Source organism: Loxodonta africana, chromosome 24 (assembly GCF_030014295.1).
Source record: "Loxodonta africana isolate mLoxAfr1 chromosome 24, mLoxAfr1.hap2, whole genome shotgun sequence".
NCBI classification, from domain to species: Eukaryota; Metazoa; Chordata; class Mammalia; order Proboscidea; family Elephantidae; genus Loxodonta; species Loxodonta africana.
Window position 1 is genome coordinate 46,428,677 of NC_087365.1, and position 20,951 is coordinate 46,449,627.

Sequence of the window (20,951 nt, forward strand, 5' to 3'; positions counted from 1 at the left end):
GTCATACCTGAGTTCAGGAGCAAGGGTATATGTATCAGGGACTAGCAAGCTTTTTCATTAAATGACCAGGTAGTAAATATTTAAGCTTTGCAGGGCATATGGCTTCTGTCGCAACTACTCACCTCTGACTTCGTACACCATTTGAAAATGTAAAAACCATTCTTAGCTAGCAAGTTACATAAAGCGCGGCAATGGGCCAGATTGGCCCGGGGTCCGTAGTGTGCCAACTCCTGGTATATGTCATCCTCCTACAGGGAGAGGCACCTAAAGAATGACCCAAAGTATGGGTGAACGGCAATGTAGGCTACCACACTACATGTGTACACTCTCTTACACAAATAACGCTCTTGTTATACTTTTTTTTTCCAACTGCACCTTACCCCCCACCCATGTTTCTCATAAGCACGCTATGCAATTCTTTTTTATAGCAACATGTAAAAAAATTAGCATAGCACCCTTACAAAAATACCGGGTGGTGGGGAGGGGTAAGGCACGGTTGGCAAAAAACTTACAACATGTGCGTTATTTGAGTAAAAATACCATAGGTAGGTGTGTGTATGTGTGTGTGTCCATGGACCCTTTTATTGGACAGTTGTGTTTAACGTGCGATGTAACTTGCTTTTGTTAATACTCTTTCTTGATGATAGTTTCATGTCAATAGATCTAGCGTGACTTAATTTTTGCAATGGCAGCCCAGTTTTCCATGGGATAAATGTACCAGAGAGGATTTTTGTTTGTGTGTTTGTGTGGGTAACTAATCCTCTATTGTTAGATAACAGTGATTTTTTAATATCAGGTGGAGTCAGATAGCATGTAAGGAGCATCAGTGGGTCAGTGGTAGAATTCTCTCTCGCCTTCTGTGCATGAGACCTAGGTTCAGTTTCTGGCCAATGCAGCTCATGCAGACACTGCCCCTCTGCCAGCAGTGACTTACATATCGATATGATGCTGAACAGGTTTCCGCAGAGTCTACAGACTAAGACTAGGAAGAAAGGCCTGGCGATCTACTTCCCAAAAATATCAGCCAGTGAAAACCCTGTGGATCACAACGGTCTGATCCTGATGTGCATGGGGCTGCCGTGAGTTGGAGGCTGACTCCTTGGCAGCTAACAACAGCCACAAGGCAGCACTGACAGACAGAGAGAGATCACTGTAGAGAACCAATACACCAGATCTCCCAGTAATTTATACACAGTTTGTACTGTTTTGCCCAAAATCCTTCAGTCCTCTCTGAAGTCAAAAAGGGTTGGAGGGAGCCCCTGGAAACAGATTTTCCAAGGGGCCTTCCTTTATTGCGGCCATTTCTGGTCATTGATTGCAACACCGAACACAGCTGGAATTCCAGGGGCAGTTAAGGGCAGATTTAAAGACCGACAAGGGTAAATATAAAAGGTGAAAAACTAGACGTGGCGTTGCGGAAGCTGGACAGCTTTATCACCCAGATCCCACACCAAGACAGAGCGTAGGCCAGCCTGAGCCACGCGGAAAGACAGACCACACCTGTCCTTGAGAGGTGGGGCGGGAGGCCACCGAGGCTGAGCTGGCGGAAGCTCCCACTTGAGTCTATTGTTCCCTTTCTTTCTGACAGGACACTACGACATCCGTGCGCATCGGCCTGATGATGGAAGAAATGATCTTCAACCTGGCGGATACCCATCTGTTCTTTAATGACCTGGAGGTTTGGAATCGCTCGCTTCATTTTGTGTTTTCAGTGCTTAATCACCTGCAGCTGGTTTGGGGGAAAAAGATCCTGCCTTTTCTTCTACCCCCCCCCCTTTTTTTTTTCCTTTTGGTGGCTTGAAACTTTTGCTGGCAACCCCCAAGAAGGCCTGAAACTGTGGCCAGAGACGACTTATTGGAAACACACTTGGTCGGCTTGTCTCCCCGGCTTCCTCGCAACTAATGGGCTTTTCTCTCTGCTGTAGTGGGGATGTCCACTGGCGATTTGACGGCTAATCCAATAAGGGCTCTGTAGTTTCTTCCTCCCGAAATTTGCTATTTAATAAGTTTATTAAGGTAAATTAGTGCAGATCCTCCTGGGTCAGGAATAATTAGCAGTGGGCAGGGATGGAAGCTTTTAAAAACAATTTACATTTCCCTGAAAGCACATCTTACAAAGAGAGAGAGCAAGAGCCAAGCAGAGGGGCTGTGCTTATTGAAAGTATCTGTGCCTCTGCCCCTAAGCAAGCTACAAGGGAGGTAGGAATAGGGGAAGAGCAGCTTTGGAAATAAATTTAATTCAATTGTTTATCGCCAGCCTCTGTTGGAAAGGTTTGGGAAAGATTTCGAATGGAAAGCGTAGATAAAATAGGACTCTCACAGCAAAGGTAAACAAATAAAAAAAACTGTGTAATGAAAAAGAGTTACACCAAAAAACCTGCGCTCAGGCTAACAACTACTGCAGTCAAGTCCAGAGTCAATGTTTATGCTTCCTGGTAGCCAGAAGTCAGTAAAAACCAGTTGACATCCAGGCAATTCCAACTCATGGCAGCCCTACGTACGTCAGAGAGGACTGTGCTCCGTAGGGTTTGAAAAGGCTGATTTGTTTTCTGGACGTAGGTCGCCAGGCCTTTCTTCCTAAGCTGCTTTGAGTGGACTGGGACCTACAACGTTTGGGTTAGCAGCTGAGCAGATTAATCATTTGCACCACCCAGGGACTCCTGGTAGCCAAAGCCAGGAGGGAAAGATGATGAGATGCTTCTTATGAAAGAGCGAGCAGCTTTCTCCAAGGTGAAGACTTTCAGGCTGATAAGAGCATTCGAGTGGGGATCTTCTGGAGTTGTAAATGATATTTCCCTTACCGAGTTGATAACAGATTGAAAAACAAAGGCATCCTAAAATAGAACTCTATGTGAAAGCAAAACTGTTTCTACTAACAGGGAATTTTTTTTTCTAAAATCTAGAAAAATTCCAGGGACTAAACTGTGAAGGAGAAATATAAATACTATGAATCCTAATTCTGTCCTGCCTAGTCCAAGGCATTGGTAATATGTACCATCAGGAAAGGATGACAGGTTTTTCTTTCTAATCTGCTGGCTTTGATTTCCAGAAAGGGAAATCCTCGCTGAAAGAATCAATCTTGTGTTCTGTCCAGTCTAGGCAAGCAGTTGGGCCTTAGTCCTCTCATTTATGAAATGTAATTGTTGTTCTCTGACTAACATCTGTTTCAAAGAGAGGATCTAGGTAGAAACTTGTTGAGGAAGGAAGAAAGCTTTGGAGTGGTGGAAAATACCCCTAGCATCAAAGCCAAGGTCTGTCTCTTTAACCAAAAGCCATCTGCAGGCACTCATCTCAGTGACCTCTAAAGGCCTGGGGAAAAGAGAAAGAGAGAACTCATGAGTTTGTTTTGGTTAAAGTCATGGCTGTTGAACTCAGCAAGTGTTTACGGAGTCTAATGTAGTAGCCCGGGGTCCCTCGGTGGTACAAATGGCTAGCACACTCGGCTGCTAACTGAAAGGCTGGTTGTTTGAGTCCAACCTGAGGCACCTTAGAAAAAAGACTTGGTGATCTGTTTTCTGGAAACCAGCCATTGAAAACCCTGTGGACCACAGTTCTACTCTGATACACGTGGGGGCATTATGAGTCTGACTTGAGTCAATGGCAGCTGGGTTTTTTGTTGTTGTCGTTTAATATAGTAGTCAAGACTCTGTTGATTGCAAATATCAAATCTCAACTCAAAGATGCTTTAGCAAAAAATGAAAGTGTTGAAGTTGAAAAGTCCAAGGTAGATTTAGATTTTCCTGTCTCCCCATAGCATGTCAGTTCCATGAGAGCAGGGACCAGGTCTGCTTAATTCACCCTGAATCCCAGGGTCCAGGCAGCAAACAACTAGACAAATCCATAAATGAGAGTTTGTGTTAGTGAGAAGGAATCAGAAGCTAGAGCAGGTATTGGGGCAGTTGAGGAGGGAGGGAACAGCATTCTTGAGGATGGCCAGGGAAGGCCTCTTGAGGAGGTGACATTTAAACTGAGGCCTGAATGACAAGGGTCCTGCCAGGTGGAGATCTAGGGAGGAGGGATCAGCAAGTGCAAAGGCCCTGCAGTGAGAACAAGTGTAATGTGACCAAGGATCAGAGAGGAGGCCAGGGTGGCTGGAGGGAATGAGTAAAGACCAGGGCAGGCAGAAGACGTGAGCCTGGAGAGGCAGACAGGGGCCAGACGCTGGTCTAGAAACCAGAGTTGATTCTATATGCATAGACAGGCGTGCGATGAGGGCGCGTTTAACAGGAAAAGCTACATGATCTGGTTATGTTTTATAAAGACCTGGCTACTGCGTGGAGACTGGGCAGTCGGAGGGGACAGGTGGAAGCAGGGAGAGTGGAGAAGAGATTACTGCAACTGTCCAAGCAAGAGAAGAAAAGTGGGTTGGATGCAGGTGGCAAGAAGGTGTGGGAATTGGGATGGAGGTAAAGGACTTGCTGGTGGACTGGATGTTCGGGGTGAGGGAAAGAGGGGAGTCCAGGATGACCACGAGATTTGGCCTGACCAGAATGTGGTACCATCTAGGGGAGGAGCAGTATTGTGGATTAAACTGTGTCCCCCGAAAACCTGTCTTGGAGTCCTAACCCCTATGCCTGTGAATGCAATCCCATTTGGAAATAGGGTTTTCTTTGTTAGGTTAATGAGGCTATATCGGTGTAAGGTGTATCCTAAACCTAATCACTTTTGAGATATGAAAAGAGCGGATTAGGTACAGGAGCAAGAAAGCACAAGTGGGAGAAAGATGCCACAGAGAACACCAAGGAATGGAGGATGCTAGGGCCAGAGAAGCGGAGACAAGGACTTCTTCCACCCCTGCCCGCCCCAGCCAACAGAGAGAGAACCTTCCCCTAGAGCTGATGCCCTGAATTCGGACTTCTAGCCTCCTGCACTGTCAGGAAGTAACTTTCTGTCCTTTAGAGCCACCCACTTGTGGTATTTCTGTTTCAGCAGCACTAAGAAGCTAAGACAAGCGGGCATGCAATGAGGGACACGATCTTTCTCTCTGGGGTGTACTGGTTTGGAGGTGTTTGAGGCCCCCCGCCCCTGGGAAATGCCACATGGGCAGCAGATATGAGGTGGAAGCTAACACGCAGTAAACATACCAGACGCATAGGAGGCACTCTGTCGATCTGGGTTGAACCCAGGCTCAGAGCCAGGCATTTGTAGGATGTGTGTATTTCAAGCAGATGTCTTCAGAATCTCACCCCCTCTGCTGTTTTTCGCTGCCCTGAAGTCGCACCTCCCGGAGCAGGGTCTTAATTACCAGCTGGAGCTACTCAGGGAAGCCAGTTTGTTTTTTGTTTTTGTTCTCTAAATTTTTTTCAAAAATATCCCCAGTGCCAGAAGCCCCCAGGGCACCTCGGCAGAATGGAAACCATGCTTCAAGACGGCGAAGTTAAAACTCACACAACTGAAAACACATTGTTTGTGGGTGCAAGGCAGCCCCTGTGAAAATTTCAGGAGCAGCCTTCTGTTACCACCCCCAGAGAGGCCGTTCAGGATGGGGTGGGGGCATAAATCATAGTTATATTCAAGTGGTTTGGAACTAGGGAAAGGTCAGCGCAACGTAGGGTCGGGAGTCCGAGACTCAGCTCCAGCACACGGTCAGGCCCCTTCCTTCTCTGAGCCAGCAGTGCTTGTCTTTATATAAAGGGGCTCATTCTCACATTCAACAGCTCTTTGTGTACTACTGTATTTTACGCAAATAACTTGCACCTTCGAACGTTTGGTTGCCAGGGACACCCTCCCCGTTCCCCTCAGGTATTTCATAAGCGCTATGCTAATTTTTTTTATAGCGACATGTAAAAAAAAAAATTGGCATAGCAACCCGTATGAAAATACCTTGCAGGAGGAGAGCAAGGTTGGCAAACGAACATAGAAGGTGCACGTTATTTGCATAAAATAAGGTACTACCCTTTGCCAGGCCTTGGTGGCACAAACAGGTAAGTGCTCAGCTGCTAACCAAAAGGTTGATGGTTCAAACCCACCAGTAACTCTGTGGGAGGAAAACCTGGTAATCTGGCCCCAAAAAGATGGCAGCCTAGAAAACCCTATGGGGCAGTTCTACTCTGTTACATGGGATCACTATGAGCCGGAATCAACTCAGTGACACCCAAGAGCTACAACAGTATGCATGCTAGGGATTCAGTAGTGAACAAGACACCCAAGACCCTCCAGTGGGAGAGGCAGGCCATAAACAACTGAATAGATAATACAATGTCAGATAAAATGCTGAGAGACACAGTCAGTGGGAAACTGTCACAGGGGCTCTTGTTTTACTTGGTATCACCAGGTGAAGCCCCTCTGACATCTGAACCAGACACCTGACAGAGGTGAGGTGAGGGAGAGGACCAGGTGGGCATCTGAAGTATGGTCCAGAAGAGGGAGTAACAGCAAAGGCCCTGAGGCATGGCCACGGTTGGTGGGTGGCAGGTCCTGTTCCAGGAACAAGAGGCCAGTGTGGCTAGAGCAGAGGAAGCAGGAAGAATGTGGTGGTCAGTGAGGGCGTGAGGGCAGCTTGCGGGGGCAGGGGGACATTGGGCCATTGTAAGGGCTTTAGATAATGTTCTAAAAGTGACAAGAAGCTATTGGAGGGTTTTGAGCAGCGGAGTGACATGATCTGACTAAGGGTCTCAGAGGCGCCCTCTGGCTGCTGATTGGAGAACAGACCAAAAGGGCAAGGGTGGAAGCAGGAATCTGCATTAGATCGGTGTTTCCCAGACTGTTCGGTTTTGAAAACCAGTAACATTTCCCGTTAAAAAATTCTGGAGATGAATTTAGAGTTGCCATTACTTTTATTTTCATTAGTAAGGTCAGTGGAAATTATAAGAAAAATTAAACCTACCATGTACCAAAAATCAAACCAAACCCGTTGCCATCAAGTTGATTCCGACTCATAGCAACTCTTCAGCACAGAGTAGAACTGCCCCATAGGGCTTCTAAGGCTGTAATCTTTACGGAAACAGGCTGCCACATCTTTTTCCCGCAGAACAACTGGTAGGTCAAAGCACCAGCCTTTCAGTTAGCAGCCAAGTGCTTAACCACCGCATCACCAGGGCTCCTTTTATCATTTACCAAACCAAAAACCAAACCCGTTGCCGTCAAGTCAATTCCAACTCATAGCAACCCTATAGGACGGGGTATAACTGCCCCACATGATTTCCAAGGCTGTTTTTTTGTTTGTTTGTTTAATCTTTATGGAAACAGACTGCCACATCTTTCTTCTGCAGGGTGGCTGGCAGGTTCGAACTACTGATGTTTTGGTTACCAGCCAAGAGCTTAACCACTGCGCCACCAAGGCTCCCATCTATAAATTAAAAAAAAAAATTTTTTTTTTTTATAAATAGGCACCATCAATTCATAAAAGAAAAATTATTCTCATGATTTTTTTAAAAAACACTCACATACACTAGAAGGATATCATCTCATCCTTAAAGATACCCTTTTAAATGGCATTGCTGTGCCTCAGTTTTCTCATCTGTAATGTGGGAGCAATAACAGTATCAACCTCAAGGAGTATATTAAAGAATGAGATAATAATTTAGCAGTTATACTAGCTCTGTTACATAGAGCTCAATGAGCAGGTATCATTTTAAGCTCTTCACATATATCAATCATCTCAAAACTCGTTTTATAGATAAAGAAACTGAGGCATAATGTGGTTAGGGTTAGTGTTATAGTTATCCTTAGGGGTTGGGTTAGTTGTTTTTTTTTTTTAATCGTGATTTAAGTGCAAGTTTACAAATCAAGTCAGTCTCTTTCACAGAAAGTTATACACACCTTGCTACGTACTCCTAGCTTCTCTTCCCCTAATGAGACAGCACACTCCTTCTCTCCCCCCTATATTCCCCATGTCCATTCAGCCAGCTCCTGTCCACCTCTGGCTTCCCATCTTGCCTCCAGACAAGAGTTGCCCACATAGTCTCACGTGTCTACTTGAGCCAAGAAGCTCACTTCTCACCAGTATCATTTTCTATCTTATAAATAGTCCTGTCCAATCCCTGTCTGAAGAGTTGGCTTTGGGAATGGTACCAGTCTTGAGCTAACAAAGGGTCCAGGGACCATGACCTCCAAGACCCCTCTAGTCTCAGTCAGACCATTAAGTCTGGTCTTTTTACAAGAATTTGAAATCTGCATCCCACTGTTCTCCTGCACCATCAGGGATTCTCCGTTGTGTTCCCTGTCAGGGCAGTCATCGGTGATATCCGGACACCATCTAGTTCTCCAGGTCTCAGGTTGATGTAGTCTCTGGTTTATGTGGCCGTTTCTGTCTTGGGCTCATCTTTACCATATGTCTTTGGTGTTCTTCATTCTCCTTTGCTCCAGGGGGATTGAGACCAAATGATGCGTCTTAGATGGCCGCTTGCTAGTGTTTAAGAGGGGTCAGGTTATTTTAGGTGTTTGGGTTAGGGTTAGATTTAGGATTAGTGTTAGGGTTAGGGTTTGAACTCAGGTTAGGGTTAGGGTAAGGTTTAGGGTTAGTGTTATGGTTAGCATTAGTTCATGGGTCACAGGTCTAGGGTTTGGCCTAGGATTAGGTTTAAAGATAAGGTTAGGGCTTGGTTTAGAGTTAGTGTTAGGGCTAGGTTTAGGCTTAGAATAGGGTTAGAGCTGGGTTATGGTTAGGATTAGAATTATGGTAAGAGTTAGGGGTCAGTGGTTAGTGTTAGGTCTAGGGTTAGTATTATAGTTTAAGTTAGTGTCATTTTTAGGGTCAGTGGTATGGTAGTGGTAGGACTGGGGTAGCGATATGATTAGTATTAAACATTGAATACAAGTCCTGGTGGCACAACGGTTAAGAGTTCAGATGCTTACCAAAAGGTCAGCAGTTTGAATTCACCAGCCGCTCCTTGGAAACCCTACAGGGCAGTTCTACTCTATCCTGTAGCGTCTCTATGAGTCAGAATCTACTCAACGAACGCAAAGGGTTTGGTTTTATGGTTTTAAGCATTAGAGATAGCGTTTCGACTGCATTTAAGGTTACGATTACATGTGAGGGGTTACTCTTACAGTGTCAAGGTTAGAGTTAGGGTTGTGTTTAGGGTTAGGGTTAGTGTTAAACTTAAGGTATGGTTTAGGGTTAGGGTTTGGCAGAAATAAAAGAAACTGAGGCACAGAGAGGTTAAGCACCTTCTATATACTAAGTACGTAAAGCCCTTACCTGGTGCTTGGCCCCTGTGCTATAAAAGGACTACCTGGCAACGGTTTTTTTTATGCTGATGCATGCAGAGCACCTGGTACACAGTCAGCACTCAATAACAGCAGCTAAGACCATGTCTGCCATTTGTAACTAGACCTGCAAGGTTGACAGTAGTTGGTCCTACACCCCAGAGCAGTGAAAGGTCTTCTCCATCAAGCCTCAGAAACACCCTGAGGAGTGGGAGTCACTGGAAACCAAGTCTAGAATCCAGATCTGAGATAGACTTCACTGGGCATCTCTGCCTGGGCCCCTGGGCCTCTGCATGCGCCCATTTGGTCTCAGTCCTTACCTGTGGGTGAGTAAAACCTTCCCTGGGGAAACCTTGCAGCCTAGTGTAGCCAGCTTTACAGGGAGTGTGGCACAGTCCTACCTGAATGTCTGGCCCAGAGCGGGCATGAGATGCTCTCTGGAATGACTTGATGTGTGCAAGAAAACAAAGGATGAGCTGTAAACTCTCCCCCACAGTGGGCCTTCCTCAGAGCCAATAGGGGGTGATAGTTAAGAGCACAGACTCTGGGGCCAGATGGCCTGGGTTCAGATCCCAGTTCTGCACTTAGAGGCTATGTGACCTCAGGTAAGTTACTTAACTTCTCTGTGCCTAATTGTCCTCATCTGCAAAATGGAAGTAGTAATACTACCTGCCTCATAAGATTACTGTGAGATTTAAATGTGTTAATGTATATAAAGCACTTAGATCATAAGTATTATATAATTGGTTGTTATTAGTATTATTTTCTTATTAATAATTTTCTTTATTATTATCTGCATATAAAATAATTTTTTTTAATACCAGTCAAGTAGTGCATGCTTACTGTGTGCCAGGCATTGAGTTAAGGCCTGTGTACATTAATTCATTTGACCTCACAAAACCACAGCACCAAGAGGTTAACTTGCCCACAGCTCACACCAATTAAGTTCTTACCCTGTGCCAGGCATCTCACATGCATTATCTCATTGAATCCTTACAACAACACTGCAGGGAGATATTTTTTATCCCCATTTTACAGATGAGGAAACTGAGGCCCAGAGAAGTTACATTCCCAAGGTCACACAGCTAGTAAGAGTCATGTGGGGATCTGAATCCAGGGCAAGCTGTCTTCTAGACTCAAAGGTGTGGGCAGAAGGCATCCCTGGCATGGTTCAGAACCCACAAAAAACCAAACCTGCTGCCGTCGAGCAATTCTGGCTCATGGTGACCCTGTAGGACAGAGTAGAACTGCCCCATAGGGTTTCCAAGGAGCAGCTGGTGGATTTGAACTGCTGACTTTTTGGTTAATGGCTAAGCTCTTAACCATTGTGCCACCAGGGCTCCTGGAGAGAGAGAAAAAAAACCAAACCCTTAGCCGTCGAGTCGATTCCAACTTATAGTAACCCTATAGGACAGAGCAGAACTCCCCATAGAGTTTCCGAGGAGCACCTGGTAGATTCAAATGGCTGACCTTTTGGTTAGCAGCCGTAGCACTTAACCACTGTGCCACCAGGGTTTCGGGGGTAGCAATTCAAGACAGTGTTGCCAGAATCCTGGGAAGGACCTCACTGGAGGGACCCAGAAGTCGCTGGCTGAATCAGCAGTCAGGGTAGACCGTGGCTGCTGGCCTGACACTGGGGCCTGATTGCTAACATCTGATTTATGGCTCTGCAGGAGCTATCAGGGAGAATAATATTTCACTGTGTCAGCGCCGAGCTGCTCTCCAAGGCGTCCTGCCCAGCCAGCTATTAATACAATGCGGGCCACGGCCTCTTTAGTGCTCTTTAGATAAGTTAAACATTTAGACGGCACAAGAAAGATGGCTGAGCTTCCCTCCCAGGGAGCAGACCCCTCTCTGGCTGGTCTAGAGGCAGGATTAAACGACCTCACTTAAATAACATTCCTGCCTCACAGGAGAATGAGAGCTGGGGAGTTCAGCTGGGCTCTGAAGAGACTCGTTTTTCTAAAGCAAATTTGTCAACAATTTCCTTACTGAATCTGTGTCTCCAGGCAGACAAAGACAAAAAGTAATGAGGACAGACCACAGCCGGGCAGTTAGGGAAACCCCAGCTGTCACCAGACTCATCAGTACCCGGAGCTTACTGTTTGGAGATGAGCAATGGTGAGAATACAAAGCACCAAAACCTCTGGTTTCATGCAGCGGAAACATGATTCAGATGGACATTTATAGCTTTAAAATACATTTGTTAGAAGAACAGGAAAATTAATAAGAACTGGTTATTGAAAAGGAGGCCTGGTGGCACAGTGGTTAAGTACTCAGCTGCCAACCAAAAGGTCAGCGGTTCAAACCCACCAGCTGCTCCACAGGAGAAAGATATGGAAATCTACTTCCTTAAAGATTACAGCCTTGGAAACCAATGGGGCAGGCCTACTCTGTCCTATAGGGTCACCATGAATTGGAATCAACTCTACGGCAACCGGTTCAGGTCATTCAAAAGACCAGTAAAGTAGATAAGCCTTTGGCAAACACAATCAAGGAGGGAAAGAAAGAATAGAAAGAAACCCTGATGGAGCAGAAAAAAAGTGGGAAGCAGAACTCAAATTCTAGTAAAAAGACCAGACTTAATGGCCTAACTGAGACTGAAGGGACTCCAGAGGACATGGCCCCTGAACTCTCTGTTAGCCCAAAACTAAAACCGTTCCCAAAGCCAACTCTTCAAACAAAGGTTAGATGGGACTATGAGACATAAAATGATCCTGGTGAGGAGTGTGCTTCTTAGCTCAAGTAGACACATGAGACTACGTGGGCAGCTCCCGTCTGGAGGTGAGATGAGAAGGCAGAGGGGGACAGGAACTGGTTGAGTGGACGTGGGAAATACAGGGTGAAGAGAAGGAGTGTGCTGTCACATTATAGGGAGAGCAGCTAGGGTCACATAACAAAGTGTGTACAAGTTTTTGTATGAGAAACAGACTTGAATTGTAAACTTTCATTTAAAGCACAATAAAAAAAAAAAGAGACCAAAAAAAAGAATAGAAAACACCCAGAATGAAAGGTTGACGTTATTACAGATTCAGAGAAGGTGTATTTTTTTAATTATGAGAATGCCATGTACAATATTATACCAGTGAATTTGAAAACCTAGTTGAGGTTGACACTTTTTCACAAAAATATATATCACCAATGGGGTAAAATATAAATGTACATGAAATATAAAATAATACAAATAAATAAATGTTGGAGAGGCTGTGGAGAGACTGGAACACTTACGCACTGCTGGTGTGAATGTAAAATGGTACCACCACTTTTGAAATCGATTTGGTACTTCCCTAAAAAGCTAGAAATAGAATGACCATACGATCCAGCAATCCCACTTCTTGGAATATACCATAGAGAAATAAAAGCTGTCACATGAATAGGTATATGCACACCCATGTTCATTGCAGCATCGTTCACAATAGCCAAAAGATGGAAACAACCTAGATGCCCATCAACAAACGGATAAACAAATTATGGTACACACACAATGGAATACTGTGCAATGATAAAGAACAGTAATGAATCTGTGAAACATCTTACAACATGGATGAATCTGAAGGGCATTATACTGAGTGAAATTAGTCAGTCACAAAAGGACAAATATTGTATGAGACCACTATTAAAGAACTGAAGAACACAGAAGAGAGCATTCTTCAATGGTTACTAGGGTGGGGAGGTAGGGAGAGGGGAATTCACTAACTAGGTGACAGAACTGCCAGAAATTCAAGCCAGATTCAGAAGAGGATGTGGAATGAGAGATATCGTTGCTGATGTCAAATGGATCTTGTCTGAAAACAGAGAATACCAGAAAGATGTTTACCTGTGTTTTACTGACTATGCAAAGGCATTTGACTATGTGGATCATAGCATATTACGGATAACATTGCAAAGAATGGGAATTCCAGAACACTTAATTGTGCTTATGCGGAACCTGTACATAGACCAAGAGGCAGTCATTCAAACAGAACAAGGGGATACTGCATGGTTTAAAATCAGGAAAGGTGTGCATCAGAGTTGTATCCTTTCACCATGCTTTTTCAATCTGTGTGCTGAGCAAATAATCTGAGAAACCGGACTATATGAAGAAGACGGCTTCAGGATTAGAGGAAGACTCACTAACAACCTGCCTCATGCAGATGACAAAGCAAAGAGGACTTGAAGCACATACTGATGAAGATCAAAGACTACAACCTTCAGTATGGATTATGCCTCAGCATAAACAAAACACATATCCTCACAATTTGACCAATAAGTAACCTCACGATAAACAGATAAAAGATTGGGGCTGTCAAGGATTTCATTTTGCTTGGATCCCCAGTCAACGCCTATGGAAGCAGCAGTCAAGAAATCAAATGATGTATTGCATTGGGCAAATCTGCTGCAAAAGACTTCTTTAAAGTGTTAAAGAGTAAAGATGTCACTTGGAGGACTAAGGTGGGTCTGACCCAAGCCATGGCATTTTCAGTGGTCTCATATCCATGCAAAAGCTGGACAATGAAATAAGGAAGACCGAAGAAGAATTGTATGACTTTGAATTATGGTGTTGGCAAAGAGTATTGAATATTCCACGGACTGCCAGAAAAACGAACAGATCTGTTTTGGTGGAAGTACAGCCAGAATGCTTTTTAGCAGTGAGGATGGCAAGACTTCCTCTCATATACTTTGGGCACGTTATCAGGAGGGCCTAGTCCCTGGAAAAGGACATCATGCTTGGTAAAGCAGAAGGTCAGCAAAAAAGAGGAAGACCTTCAACGAGATGGATTGACACCATGGCTGCAACAATGGGCTCAAACATAGCAACAATTGTGAGAATGATGCTGGACCAGGTGTGTTTCATTCTGTTTTACATGAGTCGGAACCAACTCAACCACACCACCAAAGACAACATCAATCTGATTTCTCCTTGGTAGTCAGGGTCAATCACACCAGCCAATATGGTAGCTCCCTTCTTTGCCTGTTGATCCAGAGGCATGAGGAGCCCAAAGTGGCCGGGTGGCATTCTTAACATCCAGTTCAGTGAAATCAGTGTTGTGCCTCCAGGTGGCCGCATTCCTCCCTTTGGGACTAAGACCTCTAGACTCCTAGAGCATAGGGTTACACAGACAGGGAGCAAAAAATTTCCAAGTGGGTCATTAGGATAATAGTGAATGGTGCCACTCCAATCTCCATCTCCTGATTCCTGGAACTGTGAATCTTGGCTATGTGAGAAACAGAACCATATATTGGACACTGGTTTAGAGACTATACAGCCTCTTGGAGAACATTCCCACAATCCTACAAAGTGTTTGACACCTAGCTGGAGCCAAACTGTATCTTTAGACACAATCATTCTATCAAGCCAGCTGCTTAAGGATAATGGGGAACATGGTCAGACCAGTGAATTCCACGAGCATGGGCTCATTGCTGTACTTCATTTGCTGTGAAGTAAGTCCCTTGATTCGAGGCAATGCTGTGGGGGATACCATGATGGTGAATAAGGCATTCCGTGAGTCCATGGATTGTAGTTTTGGCAGAGGCATTGGGTGTAAGAAGGCAAATTCGTATCTTGGGTGTCTATCCCAGTAAGAATGAAACACTGCCCTTTCCATGATGGAAGCAGTCCAGTGTAATCAACCTGCTACTAGGTTGCTGGCTGATCATCTTGAGGAATTATGCGGTATCGGGAACTCAGTGTTGGTCTCTGCAGCTAGCAGCTTGGGCATTCAGCAGTGGCTGTAGCCAAGTCAGCCTTGGTGAGAAGAAGTCCATGTTGCTGAGCCCATGCATAACCTCCATCCTTGCCAATGGCCACTTTGTTCACGAGCCCGTTGGGTGATGATGGCAGTGGCTGGGGAAAGAAGATGACTGGTTTCCACAGAACGTGTCATCCTATCCGCTTGATTGTTAAAATTTTCCCCTGCTGAGGTCACCGTTTCGTGGGTGTTCACACGAGGCACAAATATCTTCACTTCTTTGGCACATTTAGAGAGGTCAGTTCACATATCTCTTCCCCATACTTCCTTGTCACCAATTTTCCAATCAAGTTCCTTCCAAGTCCCTGACCATCCAGCCAAACCGTTGGCCACAGCCCATGAATCAGTATACAGTCACACATCTGGCCATTTCTCCTTCCAAGCAAAGTGAACAACCAGGTGCACTGCTCAAAGTTCTGCCCGTTGGGAGGATTTCCCTTCACCACTGTCCTTCAGGGAGGTCCCAAAAAGGGGCTGCAGAGCTGCTGCTGTCCACTTTTGAGCGGTGCCTGCATTTCTCACAGAACCGTCTGTAAACCAGGCAGAAGTTTTCCCTTCCTCAGTCAATTGATCATAAGGATCTCCCCTGAGGCCGTAGGTGCAGACTGGGAGATGGCAGGTAATGTAACACGAGTGGAGATCATGGATATTTGGGCCAGTTCCTCATGCAACTTAGTTGTGTCTTCAGGTCCTGCTTGAGCCCAATCTCATATATACCACTTCCATTTAATGATGAGTGCTTCTGTGCACGTCCGACTTCATGACTCTGTTAGACAACAACTGGTTCGTGGTGGACAGCTCAGGCCATGTGGTGACTTGCTGGCCCATGGTTAAGCATTCATTCTTGACTAAGGCCCAGTAACAAGCCAGATTTGTTTCTCAGAAGGAGAGTAGTTACCTGCAGAGGATGACAGGGCTTTGCTCCAAAATCCTAAGGGTCTGCAATGTGATTCACCAATAGGGGCCTGCCAAAGACTGCAGACAGCATCTGTATCTGCCTCTGACACTTCAAGCACTATTGGGTCAGCCTGATTATATGGCCCAAGTGGCAGAGCAACTTGCACGGCAGCCGGAACTTGTTGCAGAGCCTTCTGTTACTCTGGGCCCCTCTCAAAACTAGCAACTTTTCAAGTCACTTGATAAATAGGCTGGAGTATCACACCCAAATGAGGAATATGTTGCTTCCAAAATCCAAAGAGGCCCACGAGGTGTTATGCCTCCTTTTTAGTTGTAGAAAGAGCCAGATGTAACAACTTGTCGTTCACATTAGAAGGAATACCTCGACATGCCCCATACCACTAGACTCCTAGAAATTTCACTGAGGTGGAAGGTGCCTGAATTTTCACCAGTTTAATATCCTACCCTCTAGCATGCAAATATTTTACCTATAAGTCCAGAGTCATTGACACTTCTTCCTTACTAGGTCCAATCAGCATAATGTCATCAATGTAAATGGACCAGTGTGATGTCTTGTAGAAGGGAAAGGCAATCAAGGTACCTGCAGACTAAATTATGACATAGGGCTGGAGAGTTGATATACCCCTGAGGTAGGACAATGAAGGTGTAATGCTAGCCTTTCCAGCTGAAGGCAAACTGCTTTTGGTATTCCTTTCAAACTGGAATCAAGAAAAAAGCATTGGCTAGCTCAGTAGCTGCACACCAGGTACCAGGAGGTGTATTAATTTGCTCAAGCAATGAAACCACATCTGGAGCAGCAGCTGCAATTGGAGTCACCACCTGGTTAAGTTTAGGATAATTCATTGTCACTCTGCAAGATCCATCTGTTTTTTCCACAGGCCAAATTGGCAAGTTGAATGGGGATGTGGTGGGAATCACTACCCTTGCATCCTTCAAGCCCTTGATGGTGGCAGTAATCTCTACAATCCCTCCAAGAATGCGGTATTGCTTTTGGTTTACTATTTTCCTTGGTAGGGGCAGCTCTCATAGCTTCCGCCTGGCTTTTCCTACGATAATAGCCCTTACTCTACTTGTCAGTGATCCAGTGTGGAGGTTCTGTCAGTTGCTGGATATACTTCTTCCAATTTTGCATTCTGAAACTGGGAAAATCACTATAGGATGGGTTTGGGGGACACACTGGACCCACTGTGAGGCGAACCTAAGCTAAGACTCTATTAATAACCTGACCTCCATACACCCCCACTGTAACTGGTGGGCTACAGTGATGTTTTGGTTCTCCTGGAATTAGTGTCAGTTCAGACCCACTATTCAGTAATCCCCCAAAATTCTGATTATTTCCTTTTCCCCAGTAAATAGTTACTCTTGTAAGAGGCTGTATATCCCTTTGGGGAAGGCTGGGAGAAAGATTAACGGTATAAATTTTTGGCAGTGCAGTGGGGTCCTTCCTCAAGAGGACCCAGCCTCTCCTTTATTCAAGGGGTTATGGGTCTATAAACAGACTCAAGTCGGGGAATTGATTGAAGGGGCCGTGATTCTCTGTTCTGGCAATTCGAGTTAGACTGTCATTCGCTTGACCTAGAGTTCTTCTGCTTGTACAGATCAAGTAAATATTTAGTAGATTTTCCATCTCTTTCATTCCTAGGGATACCATGACTAAGTAGCCAATGCCATAAGTCCATATGAGTCAGACTATTATTATTACTGCTTTGACTCTGCTGTCCGTTACGATAGCCATGCCTACCTTGTCTTTGTCAATTGAGTGCCACCACTTGGCTCCTACCACCACAGGGTCCAGTCAGCCCCATTGTAGTTACATGTCTTAATTCAATTAGGGCAGTTTACACTGTCAAATCTGACTGACATAAAATAGCAATCACAGCAGTCTTCAAGGATGCTGAGGCTCCCTTCACAAACTTGTTCCTCACCATGGTGTAAAAGGTGTGTCCTCTGTGCACTCCATATGTGAGTCTGTGAGTCTAACCTGATAAATCCACTCTAGCATGCCAGTTTTCCGAAGCCTTTGGATACCTTCTTCTACAATATAACAAGCAGGTCTGGTACTTCAACTTGTTTTAGTGTAGGTCACCACATAATCCCTGCTTCGGCGAACCAACCAAATAAACTATTAGATCCCTTCCTAATCTTTAAAGCTGAAACATTGAATAAGCATCTGAGCTTAGTGAGCCCATATCAATCAACTCAGGCTGATCCAACTTTATATTCCTTGCAGCATTATCCCACACCCTGATAACCATGCCAACACATATTCCCCAGGTTTCTGTTTGTACATATTAGAAAACTCAAGCAGTTCATTTGGAGTGTAACATACCTCCTCCCGGGTCACACTTTGTACTTCACCTTTTGGGGCTCACTGGGACTTAAGGCTAGTTATAAGTCTAAAAGTAAAAATGGGAGGTGGGGGTGGGTCCTGGGGACATTCAGCAATGTCTTATAAAGCATCCCCGGGCAATGCCCCAGGTACCACCTCAGGCAATATCTCAGACAAAGACTCTTCAGGCACTGCTGGATTAATCTCATCAGATGGAGGTGAAAGGGATAATGGTTTTACTGGGGAGGGTGACTTAGCTGACAAAATGAAGTGATCTCTTCAGCTAGGAGTAAGAGGGCTGGCTCTGTTGGCAGGAGTAATTCAATGGAATTTAGGGGCTCATTGTCCCTAGCTTCCTGATTATTTGCCTATATGTCCCCATCCGAAGTTGCAGGATCCCATTTCCTTCCAATCAGTGCCTTCACTTTAACTCAGACACCATTTGATGATAGGAATTCAATTGGCATTGTAATTCAGCCACTCTTACAATAAGGCTCTGGGTTTGGTTTTCAGCAATATCAGCTCTGTTACTGTAAGGAGTAAGGCTTTCTTTCAGGGCACAAGTGGCAACTTTGAGGTCTTTTATGCAGCACTTGAGCTGTGACTCTGAAACCCTGAGCTTATCTCTCTTTCACTACTTTGTCTAGCAAATGTAGGGCCCACCAACCAGCTTTCCTATACTTCTCATTCTGACAAAATTGTTAAAGCATATCCAACATGCAGTCACCCAGAGCCCTGCTTTTCACTAATATTTTATCTATTTGCAGTGATAGTTTTCGTATTAATATTGCCAGCTAACACCATGAATAAGCAGCACACTTTTTACCATGGGAGGCAGAGTCATCAGTACCTTGAAGATTTGTCAGACTTGAGAACCAATTTAGAAAACTCCTCCTTATGATTTTGTTTCTCTGGATCCACTCTTGGAACCAAATGTCTTAGGCTAGGTTGTCTAGAGAAGGAAAGCTACTGAAGCATAGAGAGAGAGAGAGAGATTTATCTCAAGGAAATAGCTCACATGGCTGTAGAGGCTGGCAAGTTCCAAGTCCGTGGGTAAGGCCTCGGACTAGAGGCATCTCCTGACTCACATAGCTGCAGAGGCTGATAAAACCAAGATTGGCAGGTCAGATGGCAGGCTGCTGGCACACGGCTTGCAGAGGCTGATGAATCTAGCTGCTAATAGAAAGATTGACAATTTGAATCTACCCAGCGGCACCGCAGAAGAAAGGCCTAGCGATCAGCTTCCGTAAAGATTACAGACAAGAAAACCCTATGGAGCTCAGCTCTACCCTGTAACACATGGCATCACCATGAGTTGGAATCAACTGAACAGCAGTGGGTTTGTTTTTTTGGTTTTTAGCTAATAATAATATATCGCTATTGGTTTTATTAGTTGTATAAATTTCCTGTACTAATGTAAGATGTTAACAATAGGATAAACCACGTGTGAGGTACATGGGAACTCTGTACTATCTTCACAACTTTTCTATAAATCAAAAACTATTCCAAGATAAAAAGTGTATTTTCAAAAAGATGAAGACTCAAAGATGTTAAGTGACTTGCCCCAAGGTCACAAACCTAGAAAATGGCAGGGCTGGGATTGGAGCCCAGGAATGGACATTCAGATGCCAACTCTGATGTCTAGAATGTGTGAATCTGAGTGTCTGTACCCCAAGGCTTCTCCTCTTCCCTCATTCCCTGAGCTGCATTAACACACGGCTTCCTGAAATGTCTCCAAATTTGGACTGAAGAATGTACTTTTCTGCTTTGCTTCTTTATGGCCTTGTCAGCAGAGTTGACCTCCACGAGGCTCTCAGTGATAAACTCCATTCAGCTTGGCCATTACTGTTACAGGCAGAGAGTTTGGGCCTACAGAACGCCAAAGAGTAATAATAGCAATAGTAATGGCAAACGTGTACCCTACGTGGCATTTTCTACAGGTCAGGCACTCTTCAAAGTGCTTTACCTGCATTAATTCACTTGGTGTGTGTGTTGTTGTTACCTGCCATCAAGTCAACCCCCGATTCGTAGCAACCCCGCACACAATGGAACGAAATACTGCCCGGTCCTGTGCCACCCCCATGATCGGTTGCAGATCAGACTGTGGTGACTAATGAGGTTTTCACTGGCTGATTTTCAGAAGTAGATTACCAGGCCTTTCTTCCTAGTAAAAAAAAAAAAATTAGCTCAGTTGTAGATGAGGAAGCTGAGGCTCAGAGAGAGTCAATATGTTGTCCAAGGTCATTCATCTAGTAAGTAGCAAAGCCAGAATTTGAATCCAGGCCCAGAGTCTGTGCTATTAGCTGCCGTACTCCACAGCCTTGCAAAAATCGGTGGAAAATGGTCACTGCTTTCGGAGCTTCCCAATTTAGCGGATGAAGGAAGAAATTGTCTATGAAGTCAGGCCTAGGTTAGTCCTAGAGGCCCTGTGTTCTGGGGAAACAGAGACAGAAGTCATTCATTCTGACTTGGGGTGGATTTCACAGAGGGGATGACATCAACAGAGCCTTTTGCAGTCTTTAGACAGATGGAGAGACAGGGGAAAGGCATTCAATGCAGAAAGACGAGGAAGCGCAAAGGTCCTGTGGCAGAAGTGTGCCTGGTTGCTGAAGGAAAAGAAAGGAGGATACTGTGTCTGGAGACTCTGGGATAGAGGGGTAAAAAATGAGATAAGGGAGGTGCTGAGCTGGAATGTGTGGAGATCATGCAGGGCCCAGACTGCGCTTTTAATTGGAGGCAGGTGGGAGCCATAGCAGGGCTTTGAGCAGGAGAGGAGTATGATCTGATTTAAGGTTTAACAGGATCTCTCTGGCTGCTGGGTGGAG

General features: G+C 45.0%; 1 protein-coding gene across 1 annotated transcript in view; it reads left to right on the forward strand.

Annotated features, from left to right (window-relative positions):
- The window catches only part of EYA2 (EYA transcriptional coactivator and phosphatase 2), a 175,733-nt gene that overhangs the window by 123,830 nt on the left and 30,952 nt on the right, over positions 1–20,951 (forward strand). The window contains exon 5 of the mRNA XM_064276435.1: positions 1,589–1,678. Within this exon, the coding sequence (XP_064132505.1) occupies positions 1,589–1,678 (90 nt within the window). The remainder of the gene's footprint in view (positions 1–1,588; positions 1,679–20,951) is intronic.